At 40.8% G+C, this 15,764-nt stretch overlaps 1 protein-coding gene across 4 annotated transcripts in view; it reads right to left on the bottom strand.

Moving 5' to 3' along the window:
- Window positions 1-15,764, bottom strand: part of Tnik (TRAF2 and NCK interacting kinase) — a 399,376-nt gene that overhangs the window by 44,533 nt on the left and 339,079 nt on the right. For 2 of the 4 annotated variants that reach the window (XM_034499581.2, XM_076932211.1), the window contains 3 exons: window positions 5,166-5,329; window positions 3,102-3,199; window positions 1,230-1,253 (listed from right to left, as the gene is read on the bottom strand). In XM_034499581.2, the coding sequence (XP_034355472.1) occupies window positions 1,230-1,253; window positions 3,102-3,199; window positions 5,166-5,329 (286 nt within the window). The remainder of the gene's footprint in view (window positions 1-1,229; window positions 1,254-3,101; window positions 3,200-5,165; window positions 5,330-15,764) is intronic. The other 2 variants (XM_034499583.2, XM_034499582.2) reach the window with 1 other exon arrangement.

The raw sequence follows: 15,764 nt of genomic DNA, 5'->3' as shown, positions 1-15,764 counted from the left end.
CAGGGCAACCGATACAAAGTTGTGACAGTCCCTCTATCCTTGTTACTACTGTAGGGAAAAGCAAAACCATGGAGCAGAGTGGTTATAACCAGTCCCTGTGCTGTAGACCTGTGGAGTAGCATTACTTTATAAAAAGCAACGCCTTAACCAGGAGAGTGACTTTCTGACTCACTGTGAATGGTGTGGTCGTCACAGCTGTGTCGAGAACCAGCTTCAGAGAATCACGTTACTCTACTTGCAAAACTAGTACTGTGCCTCCAGCTCTGAACAGTCACAGTGGCTTCGAGAGCACTCTTCACTTTAAACAATGCTTTGCACACAGGACATTAAGACCCTGAACTATCCTGTAGGTAATGGAGGGCATTACCTCTGTTCCCATTTTACAGATTATGAGATTTAGTCCCACTGTACATATTACTGAGATTATAAGACACATCTCAGCCAGCATTCATTGAAGGGGGCCAAGCTTCATGTGTAGCTTGCTATTCCCTGAAGCCAGTGCTTTTTCCATAAAATTTCACAAAAATATACTTTGCAGAGCTCCAGCCTCAAAGCCGTAACAGTGAGCCTCCCGTTCCATGCATCTGGGACCCTTGCGAGGTCTGCTTGTTCAGAACCATTGCACTGTGCTGCATTCATGCAGGTCTGACAAACAGCAGTGGGCCAGTCTTCCTTCTCAGCAAGCTATCTACAAGGGACATGGCCATCTATTTTTCTAATGGCAAATGTCTCCACAGATAAGGAAATAGATCACTTAACTCACCCAGATTCATTAGCTAAGGTTGGTGTTGCTGCTTATGGTGTTGTTAATGTCCCACAAAATTAATCTAACAATACCCAGTATCTCCTTGTTCACAAATTACACACTATAAATTTGGGATGTACTAGAATTATGTCTCTTTGTGTTGTTAGTAAAACTGCTGTGGGCAATCTCCTAGCAAGGCTGGAAAATACAGGTTTGTTATTAGAAGGTACTGGAAGGAGAAACCACTGATACCTATTGTTTGCCCAGTTGAGACACTGAGAAAGCAATATTATTGCTTATTTATGGGTAGGTCTGAGGGTCTCAGGTTGGAGTCTTTTGAAGGAGTGCTCCTCCCCCAAACAAGGGTATGTATAAGAGGACTTTTCCCATGATCCCACTGGCTTCCTTTCTGAATGTCAACATCAGGAAATAGACTCAATATTCACATCTTATGAAAGCATGACCAAGAAAAGGCAGTACTAACCTCATCTATAGCTTTCTTATAGCTCTGTGGCAAGAAGAACCCAATTCAGAAGAATCCACAGTCAGGGAAAAGCCAGAAGAGAAGAAGCAGGTAAGACACAAAATTGGCATTGTTATTAGAAAACTGATACAAACAGACAGGCAAAGAAAAGCTCAGGTCAGAACAATGCAAATCCCCTTTGTTATTGCTCAGCATTTTTACTTTAAGATGCAAAAACTAGTAAATGAGAGGCATTCATTCACAGGACAGCATCTAAGAACATCCAAATTAAGTTTCTACTTTCAGCCAGCATGTTATTTCCTCTCCTCTCCTCTCCTCTCCTCTCCTCTCCTCTCCTCTCCTCTCCTCTCCTCTCCTCTCCTCTCCTCTCCTCTCCTCTCCTCTCCTCTCCTCTCCCCTCCCCTCCCCTCCCCTCCCCTCCCCTCCCCTCCCCTCCCCTCCCCTCCCCTCCCCTCCCCTCCCCTCCCCTCCCCTCCCCTTCCTTCCCCTCCCCTCTCCTCTCCTTTTGTCTCCTTTCTCTTCTTTCCCCTTTCCTTTTAATTTCTTTCTTTCATCTATCTATCTATCTATCTATCTATCTATCTATCTATCTATCTATCATCTATCTATCCAACTTATCTATCATCTATTTATTTGAGACAATGTTTCATGTATCCTAGGCTGGCTTTGAACTTATTATTCAGCCAATGATGACTTTGAACTTCGGGTATAGAACATCATGCCTGTGTTATGTGGTACTGGGGATAGAATCCAGGGCTCCAGGTGTGCAGAAAGAGCACTTAACCAACTGAACTATATTCTTATCCCAGATCCATTCTTTCTTTAAAGCTTGGTGTCAGGCCCAAAGGAAATTCCACATCCTCAAACTTTTGCACCCCTACCAAAGTAACCATTTCCTTATCACTGTCAGAAGGGCCAAATGGCTATCTATGGTGTCTGATAACATACCGAAGGGCATGTTGGCCTCCAGGCTCCCTCAGTCACACAAGTACCTGTGGCTATCCTAAACTGCTCCAACTCATGGACTTCTCTTCCCTAGCTTCTCATTCCCACATAACCCTGCCTTTTCAGCTATGTCCTCCTTTGTCTTCCCCTCTCTCTCCTCTCTTGGTCTCCTTTGCCAGAACTGCATTTGTCTTCCTCTCTCTCCTTTGCCCTCCTTTCATGACCTAGTCCAGTCTTCTGGCCATCATTGCTTTCTTTCCCTGTTTGGACTCTTCCAGATGCCTCTGACAATTTTCTCCTTCATAGCTACAATAAAAACCTTCCCCTCAACCATACCTTGGAGCTTTCCTGTCCTTGGTTCATACATCTGATGCTAAACCCCTCAGTTTATACACTTGGGTCTTTCATTTTCCAGCAATGAAGCTGGACATCAAGTTACCAGGCTCTGTGTCACACCATGCATATTACATTTTGGTAATATAATACCAAAAGATAGTCCATAAGGCATGACAAGTAGCAGAAGACTGTAATGATATCCATGCTGGATTTCACATGAAATCCAGCATGGAAACTGGTTGAAACAACTCACAGAAAGAGCCCAACATTTTGAACTGCTACTTTTAACATTTTTTTTTTTTTTTTTTTTGGTCAAAGAGTGATGAGCAAATATTGTGGGATGGTGTGAGCTAATTTCTTTCTTTTTTTTCTTTTTTACTAGAATGTTGATGATCAACAAAAGCCCCCAGATCAGAGGAAGCAGCCTAAGAGCCACTCTGTTCTTTCATCATCATGAATGACTTTCTTCTAGCACACAGTGCTCATATTCATCCCTTAGTTTTTGCTATGAGTCATGAAGGCAACCCTATCTACATCATCTTGGGATCCCTAGGTAAAGTGTTCCAAAGCCTTAGAAAGAAAAACACTCACAGCTGGCCGACTGGGTCGAGTGATGTCTCTGGATTCTTCTGGTTTCACCTTGGAAGGCTCATGGGGGAGCACGGGCGATCCTTCTGACTTACTATTGGCTAGAGGAGAGACAAAGGACTTGGTCATTAGAAAAGCCTGTCTGGCATTCTGAGTGAATGACTAGGGAAAGCGTACTCATGGGGCAAACCCATTCATGTCCATGGGATAACAATAAATGCTCAGAAAACAAAGGCAGACAAGGTAGGCCTGAAACCTAGATGTCAACAGTAAAAATGAGAATCTGCAGCAAGCACTGCAGACAGTCACCACCATTTACCAAGAGCTTACTGTGTCTTAGGCACAGGACCATATGCTTTCTCTGTCAACTACTGCCATTCATCCTTGCTCCAACCCAGTGCTATGGCACCATTTTATTATTCTCCAGGTGAGTATAGACTAGAAGGATGATGCACCAAGCTCAAGGTAACAGTGATGCAATGGCTTTAGTTGGGAATCCTTCTGAATTTTGAATGGCCTCTTAATCATTATTTCAAATGAGCTTCTAAATTAAAATTCTAGGCTTGTTTTCTTCTTTTATCATCTATTCATCAGAATAGGCTATTCTGATTGAAGTTTATGAAGAATAAAAAAGAGTTTTATTTGATGGCATGGGTCTTAAAAGGAGATCTGAGAAGGGATTTGAGACCTGTAAGGAAGAAAGAATGATGCGGGATCAGGGAGGTGCTGCTGCTGAGGTGCCGGAGAATAGAGGTGTAGAGTAGGGATGGGGGAGGCTGCCTGCAGCCTCAGAGCAAGAGCTGCTGTGCTACTTATGGCATAGGTAGAGCAGTAGGAAGGCTGACAGTTTCTTGTTTGCTTTTGAATTCCCAGGCAGGGATGGCTTGTAATCAGAAGTAGGGAATGAAGGAAAGAATGTAAGAATTAAGCCTGAGCTAGTTCAGAGAATTAAAGTGGTGTGGGTAACTCTGACCATCCTTACAAAAAAAAAAAAAAATCCAGTGAACATTAAAAATGTTAATGGAATAGCAGTTGTCTGGATCAGTGCCCAGGAGACACACAGGACTCAGGGACGGGCCACCCATGTCAGGAACGGCAAGTCAGCTGTGGGACAATCTTAGTCTCAATGCCCAGTTATGGGTGCCAGATGCTAGATTTCAAGCTTAAGAAAGTTGCATATACAGAGGTTTTACTTAACTGAAATGATTCTATTAAAAAAATCTATTAAACGATTAATAGAGGAGGTAAATTGTGGTTGTGTCTACTCAAGTGGCCATGAAGGAACTAACTAGTGGTTTTCTTGAGGAAGATTGACTTATCAGCATATTAATATTTATCAAATTGTACTTCGGAAGGCCTAGAATTAATTATTTGTGCGCAAATTTATCTTCTGAAGAAGATGACTCAGGAAGAGTGAATTTCAACTTGTTAGAACAGTGTTTTGCTAGGTATTAATTATACTATAGTCTTTCCATGTTTTTTTTTTTTTTCATTACTGAAAACTAAGCGATGCAGAATGCTTTGAATTAAATACGAGGCTATTTTACTTATCTAGTAGGAACAGCCAGAAGAGTAAAACATGTGTCTTTAAGGTATTTCCTTTTCTCTTGTGTATTTATTTTATAATGGTTGAGAAATACCCAAGATTATAAAGCATATTAGGATCCCAGAAGGGATGTCTGGTACCATGGGAACAAGACAATGGGGCACATGAGACTGAAAATGAGGGATCAAACAGAAATGAACATTTGGGAAACTGGAAGGTTCTCAATATTTTGTAGTCACAGATAATTTGTAGTAAGACCACTAGATGGAGATCTGTCTGGGATACACTGGAAATTGAAATTTTAGGTAGGTATACAGGATTGGTACTCACACTCTGATGTCACATGCACAATTAGGGATGGTAGTTCAGTTCCTCAGGAGACACAAACATGCACAACCAGATAATTTTCAGTATCATCTAACAGTGGTCACCCCACTGCCAGAGTCAGGAAGTGACCTTCTTTCTGTCTCTGGCTTTCCTCCCAGGTGTAATAGAATGAAAGTGGGAAGAGAATACTTTACCCCGAACTCTGGTTCGTTCACTAGATCCTGCTTGTGACCCAGGCTGAGAGCCTCCTTGGGAGCTGGGCTGGGAGCTGGGAGTGCTGGAGCTGGAGGAACTGCCACTGCTGGTCCGCTGCAAGGAACTCTCTAGGACAGGCTCTGTCCTGCGGAGATCGGGGTTGCTGCAAGGACAGGAGAATACCACGGCTACAGGTCAACAACCAAACATACAAGGCACTCACTTAGCAACTCAGAAGCAAGAACAAATAAACAAGACTTTAAATATAAGCTATGGAGGGCCTGAATAGACATTACAAAAAAGACACAAAAGTCCATATATAAAAACACTCAGCAGTACCTTACATTATTAAAATGGTTTTCTCAAAAAGAGGAATGATAGCCAGTGCTGCTGAGGGTGTTAAAAAGGGAAATCCTTGTACTCTGTTGGTAGGATGCAAATTAGTATACCTATCATGGAAAGAGGAGTCCTCTAAGAATTACAAAAAGATCTATGACACGACCTGACAATTCTGCTTCTGGAAATGAGGTCTCTGTGTGGAAGAGATGAACCCACTTACTGTGTCTATCTGTAACAGCAAACTTCAGAATCAACAGATAGCCACGGATGCACTAGCGGTTAAAGAAAATATGCCATGGCTCTGTATATGCAGCCCATACATATTCTGTACATATGTCAAGCACATGAGAAGACATGTCCTGCATGGGTATCTGGGTCTTATATATGAATAGGCACAACTCAGAGTTGCAGAGCAGACAGTGTGGATCAGCAGCAGCTATGGGGTTTGGTGTGGGGACAATTGGATGTAAGCAAAGAAAGGTTTCAGTTAGGATAAGCAAGCTTTGGAAATGTGTTGTATACTGTGGTGCCTTTACTTAATATGTATGCTTAAAGCAGAATCTTTTTGAGAAATGATCTCATTTTTATAGACTCATTTTATAGAATACAGCAGTACCACAGCCAGGTTGAAGAAGATCTTAAATGTTTTCACCACAAAACCCACTAACTATTCACTTCACTATATGTGTATATATACATGTATATATATACGTATATATATATATATACATGTATATATACGTATATATGTATATATACATATATATGTGTGTGTGTACATGATGTGTGTGTATATGTGTATATATGTATATACACACATATTATATATATACACACACATATACATGTGTGTGTGTGTGACATGGTACACATAAATACATGTAATTTTTATCTTGTATACATTAATAAGGTTGTGGGGGTAATATGCTATTGCTAGAGACTTCTGAAATCCTGCACTCGAGGTTCCAAAAGAAGATAAAAGCCAGGCCTTCCTGGTGTAGCTATAAGCAGATGCTAAGAGGACAGGGAATGAGCTTTACACTCAATTCTTGGGTCGTCAGGCTGATGCAGTAGCTGTGAGATGAAGAACCATAAGAGGAGGCCTTCCTTTAAACAGCTTCCCCAGTATTCATTGCAAAGAACTTGAAATTTATGAAAGGGGAAAGAAAAGGAACAACACATGCAATTCCCAAGCCAGAAACCATCAACTCTATTTTACTATTTGGGAATTTATCAAATATTCAATTTTGTTTCTTACTTCCCCGACCCCCCCCCCCCCCGCAAACTGTAGAGGAAAGAAAAAAGTACTGTGAGCACTTTCTTATGCTCTGAAGGGTTCTGGCTGCAAAACAACCCATCATATAGACAAATTGGGTTGGTAATTCATCTCCTATTAGTCATTTATGAGCCTTCCATCACATTGCCTTGACAAATAACAGAGAACTAGCCATGTGTCTGCACACTTAAACTCAACGCTATTTGTTTATAGTATTGGAAGTCTTGGTTGAAAGGTCCTGAACTCTGTCAATAGACACATATATGTAAATATGTAAAAGTAGTAGTACTTTCCACTGTAGTCTATGTGATCATCTTTCTTTTTGAAATTTTGCTCATCCACAAGTGTATGTGTGTGTGCGTGCATGTGTGTGCATGTGTGTATATGCGTGTGTGTGCATGTGTGTATATGTATGTGTGTAGATGACCAGAAGTAGGTGTCAGACTCCCTGAAGCTGGAGTTACAGGTGGTTGAGAGTTCAGTGTGGATTCAACATCCACCTGATGTAGATGCTGGGAACTGAACTCTAGTTCTCTGTAAAAACAGCAAGTGTTCCTAACTGCCGAGCCATCTCTCCAGCCCTTCATGTCTATATTAACCACAAAGAGCAGTGTGCATTCACTTACTCAGTATTATCCTAGTAAGAATGGCCAGGCAGTTGAGATAGATCAGTGCCAGGACATGTGTTCTGTGAATCTAGCTAGGAACACAGTTCCTCTCATTCCTGCTTAGCCTCCAGTGAAACACATGATGATAGGTAAACATGAAGAGAGAAGACCAGCAATTCTGGTTGTTGATATTTATATGATTTTGTTAAAAAAACAATAATGAACAGCACAGTTGCTTAGAGGGAAAGCCAATAGAGCACCTGTCATCTCTATCGTTTGCGACATCTCTAGTTCTCTAGTTCTCTATTCTGAGAACATTGTTGTGAGTAGAGACACACAGTACTGTGGTTCAGACACAGGGAGATGTTTAAAATGTATTATTATGCTTTCATTTGTTTTGGCTGGCTCAAGAGCCTCGAGTGTGCACTAGGTTCTAGGTTGTGTGTTGTGTGTTGGATGTGTCCCATACAGCATTGAAAATAACAGGGTCCTCATACTGAGGCATTTGTAGCGTACCCTACCAATGGCCTTGCCACAAAATATCCAATGTTGTAAGCAGAAAAATAAGCAACGCAGTCTTTTTTTGTTAGTTGATATTTTAAAAAGATAGCATACAAAAGCAGTGGGCTTCATTGTGGTTCTTTCACACAGACTTTTAAACCACCTATCTCACTTTGTGGTAATTTATCAGCCCAACTCATGGTTGAGTAGAAGTGGCTAGAAACCATGGTTAACTTCAGTGGTGAATTTTATGTAAAAACAGTCATATCTCACAATTCATTAATATTGATAATATAAATTTAGAATTTATGACAATATTACAGCTTTTGTAGGTGCTAAGTCAACTTAACAGTCAAGCCAAGTTCAGAATGGCTGTTGGTGAAGCTCACGAGAATCAAGAATTCTTTCTATAATAATGGCACTCTTTAATGGACAGTATCTATCCTCGTGGGAACTGTTTGTATCTAAGGGGTTGAAATAAATTTAGGTCCCAAATGCAAATACCCTAAATTAGGAAATACTTAGAATGATAAGTGTTTCTTTCCTAAGTATCTTAATTATAAACTTGTTATTTTTTTTTATAGAAAACAATTGTCTCTAATCCTTAAATAGTGACTTCTCTTCCACTGCTCTTTTATCAAACCGTGGTGGTCAGGGAGTTATTAATAAGTTCCCAAATTATTTGTCATAAAACGTATTACTAACAAATATTTTATGAACTGAGAGTGGTAGAAGACACTGAAGTTACTTATACTGTTCTGATTCTGTGGGATGATGATGTCACCTTCTTTGTTTTTAAGAAACTATTGAGACAATGGTGGTGCTCCATGCTTTGAAATGTTCTCTGTGGTGGCTGTGGTGTGGTGACAGTAGTCAGTTACTTGATCTATTTAGCTTCTCTTTGATGCTTCAGTCAGAATCTTGTTGACTCACACCTAAATTGAGTCCTGGATCAGGAGGAGGGTAAGAGAAGGTCAGACCAGAATATGTACAGCCAAATGACATCATCATTATGACAACGAGATACGTATTCAGAGACAATAGTTAACAGGTAAATGCCATTGGTATTTGGGAAAAATTCATGCACATTGAGGGATCATGGGTGGTGTTATATAGGAGTGAGACATACTGGGACTAGGCATAGTATCAGACAGGCTGGCATAGCCCGAGTGGAGACCAAAGCTGGTGTTTTTCTTGTGCATGCGGATGCATGTTTAGAAGAGGCCATCAGACTATATCATCAGGTTTGTGGTAGGAAACAGGAAGTACTGATCAGAAGGGTGAGTTGGATGGTATTAGCTCTTAACACTGTCTGCCTCTCATCATGGGCTCAGTGTGGGCGCCTGGCTAGGGGAAGAGGATGAACAGACAGAAGGCTGTGGGCATGTTAGGGCCCTGGCTATTTACAGATCTATCTGGGATGCATCTTTGATGAAGCTTGGAGCTTCTTCCTGTGTGAAGCTAATTAGATCCCATGAGCATTTGATTCCTGACTTGGACCTCGTTAGCACAAGCCCTTTCGACACCAGCTCACCGTCCCACATGCTGATTGTATTAAGTTGCTATTCTTGATGCTGCACAGTAAAAGAAACACTTAGTGTCTGTGAAACCAAATGGGGAAACGGGAACTTTATGGTTTCTTCTACCTTATTGTTTTTTCTTAAAAATATGAGTAATGTGAGACAGTGTCATATGATATTTTTTTCTTTTTTGTTATGTATGTACGAATGACTTGCTTTTTGGGCTGAGGGCTCTCAGATACATATTCATAGAGATTCAACTTCAGAATTCCAATAAATAATAGATTTCCCTTGTTCACATATTGTTCACAACCAGGACTACTTGGATCGAAGCAGGAAAGAACGTCAAAGTATCCAAATACATTTCTTTAAATGCTAGATTTAAGTTCATGCTTTTTCTATCCAGCAAACAATGACAAACACTGAAGGAATATGTGGCAATTATCTTATCTACTTAAACTGTGTAAAAAGTCAAAACAGAAAATGAGGATTACAATGTGATTTTGTGTCCAAAACCTTGAGCCAAGTCTTTAATTAACTGGCAGTCAGCCAAAATTCTCTTTACTTGTTCTTTGGCGACAAGGCCAATAAGAAAAACCTAGTCATAAGAAGAAAGGTTTGGGATGGAACAGGGAATTATTTTCCGAGATTAATTATTTAATCATTTTTTTTGGACTGTTGCTGGATTAATTTAAATCTTTTCATGTTCTAAAAGTACTTGGTTGAGCATACTTTAATTTGTCTTAAGAAGCATACATGAATCAAACTAAACATTAAAGAGTCCAGAAGTTTTAAAACAGCAATAGTTCTATGCGATCAAATACAATCTTTGTTTAAACTTGTCTGATCACCCTCAATGAGACCGCATGTGGGGGGTCGTGAGCTTAATCAATTTCCCCTCGTTTCACAGGGAGGAGGAAGAGCACAGGACACTGGGCCACCACCCACTTTTACCTCTAGAAAGTGAGCTGATGAAAGCATGAGATGGTCCTGTTCCTAGGTGAGTGGGGAACATTTGAGATACAGAAAAGTTCCATAGGATCACATCCTTTCAAAGACAGTGAAGGCAGCAGGGTAGAGCCAGTGCCTTCAGGATTATGAGGGACTGTTATCGGACCTATAAACTACAGGGTGAGAAAGTCAGAGACAAAATGTGTCCTACCAGCGAGTCAGGGGTTCCCTGGGCAGGCTACCAGAGTTCAAATCCTAGTCCTGCCACTTCCTCTCTGACACTTGGGGCTGTTTGTTTAAGCTCTGTTTATTTCAATTCCCCATCTATAAAATGAGAGTGATGGAAGGAAGCCATTGCTTTGGAATCACTATATGGGTCGAATAGTTAATATCTGTAATGCTAGTTGGCAAGATGGCTCAGCTGGTAAAGATATTTGCTGTCTATCATGGTGACCTGAGTTCAATCCCTGGATCCTACTGATCACCAACTCTACCAACGTGTCTTCTGACCTACACACACACACACACACACACACACACACACACACACACAATTTAAAAATATTTGTGATACAATGAAAATACTATGTCATACATACAAGTGCTCCAGAGGTATTTATTAAATTCTGAAATAACAAAAACAGAAGGCAAGGTACTGAAAGGCCTGCCACAAATGAAGAAAGGGTCTCCATTGGCTTGTAGCTCACCATAATTGGCTGGGCTGGAAGACCAGGGAACCTCGGGAATCCTTCAGTTTGTATGTATCCACTGCTGGGATTCTAAGCACATTATCACACCTGATATTTTTACATGGGGTCTAGGTATCAAACTTACACTTTCTTTAAGTAAGTAAATTTATATACTGACTCCCAAGCAAGATAAGAGAGACAAGACCTCATTTGTCTCTAGTGACATATGTAGTCCAAAGAGCATGAGGTACACTTGGACCTAAGACTTAGTCCCAAGGCCACATATAGTCTTGCACTTAGCATGGCATTAACCTATATTAGTTAAGTGTAGCAAATGAAATAACAAATAACACCAAATGTCTTGAATCTGTTCTCTAGTAAGCTGTGTAATTTTCACTGAAATCCCCTCAAAATGTTCTAGTTTCCCTAAATCACTAAAAAGAAAAGGCGATAAGGAAATATGTTGGTGCAGAGCCATAACCTACTGGTAGAAATATGTATAATTGTTATTAAGATGAAGTTATAACTTCTTAGATTGTACAAAATTTACCTTGATTTTGAATTTGAGGTTTTCATTGGTGCGAGCTTCTTATTGATATAAAAGTGAGATGAATATTGTTACTCCCATAGGCATTGTGCCTGTATAACACATTTAGGAATACAAGGCTTAGACCCAGTCCTTCTTTAACTTTTTAAAAACTGATTTGAGATGGTTAGACTGTGAGTTTAGAGCCTATAGCATATTCATGGCTTTGAGTTTATTGTTAGGATGTTTTCTATATTTTATTTAGAAATACCTGAGAGGAGTTAACAGACAACAGTCCAGATTGCCTTATATAGATAGCTGGTTTTCAAAACATCAGAAGTCCACAGAATTGACATTACAAACATTTCTATATTAATGTTCATTTTGATTAGAGACCTGTCTGCTCCTGACAGCTTCCTGTCTTGGATTCTAAGAAGAAATTGAGCATCTTTGGAGTTATTCCAATTGTGGTGAGACAGCTACTAGGCAAGAATTGCCTCTTTCCATCTACAGACAAATCACTGTCCAGAAAAGAACACACTTGCAGAATAATAGACTGATTATATCTGCCTAGACAGAGTAATCAGCCCTTAATAATTCTGCAGCACTAAGGTCTGTCAGATGATCCTGGGCCAGAAGGCTGAAGATCAGATGCTCCAACGTTCTGTAGTTAGGGACTGTCCAGGTGTTCAGCGGTCTCTATACATTGGCTAAGTTTTAGAAGCTATGCTTTGTGCTTCCCATAATTTCAGTTAACTCAGTCTTTCTGAATTTCTGATGGGTTGAAAACTTATAGTCTCATAGCCAATCCTGGCTATTTACTTTGTGAGAAAAGATTTGAGAAGATGGTTTTCAGCTGACATTCATTGTAAAGCCAAGAAAAAAAGCCAGGTTCAGAACTAAGTCCTTTAATTAGGAGAGATGACAGAGGTTCTGGTTAGTCAACAAAATGATGGACTGGGTATTAGGTCTATCTTGCACCTTACTGACATAAATTGGTATAGTTATGCTCTAATTGTATTTTGAGAGAAAAGTTTTATTTTAACAGGAAGGGTGATATGTAGGAGGAGCTAAGGTGGGAGGAGTATGGAGAGGAAGAGGAGGAGTAAGGAGAGGAGGAGGAGAAGGAGAGAAGGAGCTAGGTGATGAGAGAGAAAGAGAGAGGGGGCCCAGACATGGAGGCAGATGTTCACATGTCTCCACCAGTCAAAGACAGTTGATATATCTAGGTTGGGTATTGGGTTACACTTCTGATTGATATTGAGCATTATCAAATTTATAAAGCCTTTGGTTAACATTAAAAAAAATTTGTATAAAAGCAAAAAGGAAAAGGGGGCATGGGGTAGGGGTTTTCTAGGGAAGGGAAATGGGGAAAGGGAATGGCATCTGAAATGTAAATAAAATATCCAATATTAAAAAAGAAATATGCTGGGGTTACATTGTGTGAAGGTGTGTCTCTGTATATCCAATTGTTAATTCTGTACCACCAGAGAGCTAAATGCTGGCAGGAATCTGGTATTGCCATTTCTATGGCTCATTACTGTGTCTCCTACTTTGTAAATATTCGTTCTTTTTCACCTACCTAAGGCAATCTAGTATGTATCAGAGATTGTCTCACACTGATTGGCTGGGGGTTTGGGGGCTGGAAGAAGAGATGAGATGCTAGAGATTCATCCAGCAGACACAGAGGTGACAGACCAGAGTAGAGCAGTAGGTAGAGGTAGTCATATGGCAAGATGTAGGCTAGATAGTTGGGTTAAGTTTAGAGTAGCTGGGGGACTGTCTTAGCTAAAAAGCCTAAGCTATAAAATACTAAAAAGAGTCTGTGTCATTATTTATATTACTGGCAGGTCTGAGCAAGTCCTGCTATAGAAATAAAAGAAATATTGCCCAAGCATAAGAAATACAACTTAGAAATATTGTAAAACAAGATAAATCACTTAAAAACACCCCCCCCCCCCCCCTTAAAGGCTTCACCGATGAGTGACCATCCTTTGATGCACAGCAAAAGAACTGTGAGGAATAAGGGATATGGACAGTTCATTTCCATGCCCAGGGCTTGGTCATAGGACCTACCATGATGCAAGAAGATTACCCAAGCAAAGGCTTCAAAAACCCTGTGCATATCATGTTCCCCCCCCCCATTGGAATTCTGACCAAACTGGCAGCTCAGGGAAGTCTGAGTGAGCTCAGAGCAGCAGAACTTTGTAGTTCACTTGCAGAACGGTGAGAAGTAAATGACAGCCAACCCCACCAAGTGCTTGGGCTGCTTATTTCACAGCAGAGGTGAAGGAGCCCCAGGGCATCTCCCAAGATAGCTCAGTCAATACAGTGCTCACTGTGCAAACATGATGACCTAAATTTGGAGCCTCAGTATCCACCTGAGAAGTGCCGTGGCACCATTTGCAATCCCAGTACTGGGAAGGCAAAGACAGCAGGATCTCTGGGGCTTGTTGGCTGGCTATCCTAGCTACATCAGTAAAATCTAGGTTCAATGAGAGACCTTGCCTCAAGAAATAAGGCAGAGGGGCATAGAGAAAGATGCTGGACATTGATGCCTCTACATACCGTGGCAAGCTTATGGCAGTTGGAGGATAGCTTTACTGGCTTTCTCTCCTTCTAATTTTATATGGATTCTGGAGATGAAACTTGGCATAGCAGGCTTATATAGAACTTGTCTTTAACTGCTTTCCTAAGCCATCTCATGAGCCCATTGATTCACAGTTTATGTGCTGGTCATATAGCGGTGAGTATTGGCTAAAGAAAGGCTGTTCTGTTGATTGCCTCCCAAGAAGAGATGGGGATTCTCCACCCTCTCACCCCAAATCTTTCTGAATAACTGCAACCTCTTAGCTCCCGCCTCTCTACTGTAAGTAGAAAGGTGCTGGGCATCTCTCACAAAGTTTACATTCTTTGCACAACATATAGTATTCGAGTGCTTCAAGGGAAGCAACCTTCACCTTTTAGAAGTTACTGGTCATAAAACACTTGTTATCTTAGGCCCTAATGACATTAAAACAATTTAGAGGAATTAAATAGTTGCTTTTTGCTTGCTTATAACAGCAGGTTTTTCTTTTTGGTTGACAGGATAAAAATTACTTCAGGCTGGGAAGATGCTTGATCTCAACAGCCAGATTCCAAGCAACTGATCCAATGAAAATATCTTCTAGGGCTTGTTCATCAGATCAGGAGGTACTGATAACTGGGGACTGAAAGAAAGGGCTTGGCGACACAGCAACACATGCAGGGTTAGCATACGCTGTTCCGTGGCCAAAGCACCTTCTAGTTAACCTGAGGCTGCTTAGCCACACCAGCTAGACACAGATCTGACAAGCCTCAGAGGAGGTTCAAGAGACTCCTACAATGTGTACCTCTACTTAGAATGAGGCTGGGATATTTCTCCTGAAGAGATTCTAAGTAGAATACTTCCTCCGTTTGGGAATAATCCCTTCCCAAGGCCTTTCAAGGGAAGACTCAAGTGAATGTGTTAAGATAAAAAGCATTTTGTATACAAGCAAAACAATAAGCACACCCCCCCCCGTCCTTTTCCCCTCCCCCTCCCCCTTCATGGCCATTCTCTCATCATGAAGAAGAAAGCAGCCTGCGCTAGTGCGTCCTTTTATAGCCTCAGTAGGGGCTGTTTGCTATTCCAGTGGATCCTAAAAAAGGATGTATTCATCATGACAAATCTGAGGGAAACTTGATGAACGACAGCAACAAACAGCATCTGTTGCCACATAAAGTCTGCCCAGATACTGTGTAGATACTGCTTACTTCCCAGCATCCTCTGAGACCTCTGCCCTAACCAGTGGAAGTTGAATGCAACCTCCTGATTATAAAAATATACATGGTAGAAGGAAAATTCTGGAAGAGCATCAAGTAAATCGTGGAAGTATGACTGAATTTCAGAGACCCTCTATAATGCCACTGGGATGATTTCTCAATCAAAGCTGGTCGTGTAAGTACTAAGCTATAGAATTTCTGCAGTAACTTACTGTTTCCTAGGTAACAACGTTGTCATGCCTCACTGGTTTTTGGGACAAACTTCTTGACCTGATACCACAATTCAACTCTAATTTCATACTTCTGGCTCCATGAATGAGGTCTCTGAGGCAATGGTTTGCAATGCTGCAACCACATCTGTATTTCTAAATTTAAAAACCTGTCATATTGAAACTATTGAAAGGC

Source organism: Arvicanthis niloticus, chromosome 4, assembly GCF_011762505.2.
Source record: "Arvicanthis niloticus isolate mArvNil1 chromosome 4, mArvNil1.pat.X, whole genome shotgun sequence".
Lineage (NCBI taxonomy): Eukaryota > Metazoa > Chordata > Mammalia > Rodentia > Muridae > Arvicanthis > Arvicanthis niloticus.
The sequence above is the reverse complement of the archived record's forward strand: the minus strand, read 5'-3'. Positions and strand labels throughout refer to the sequence as shown.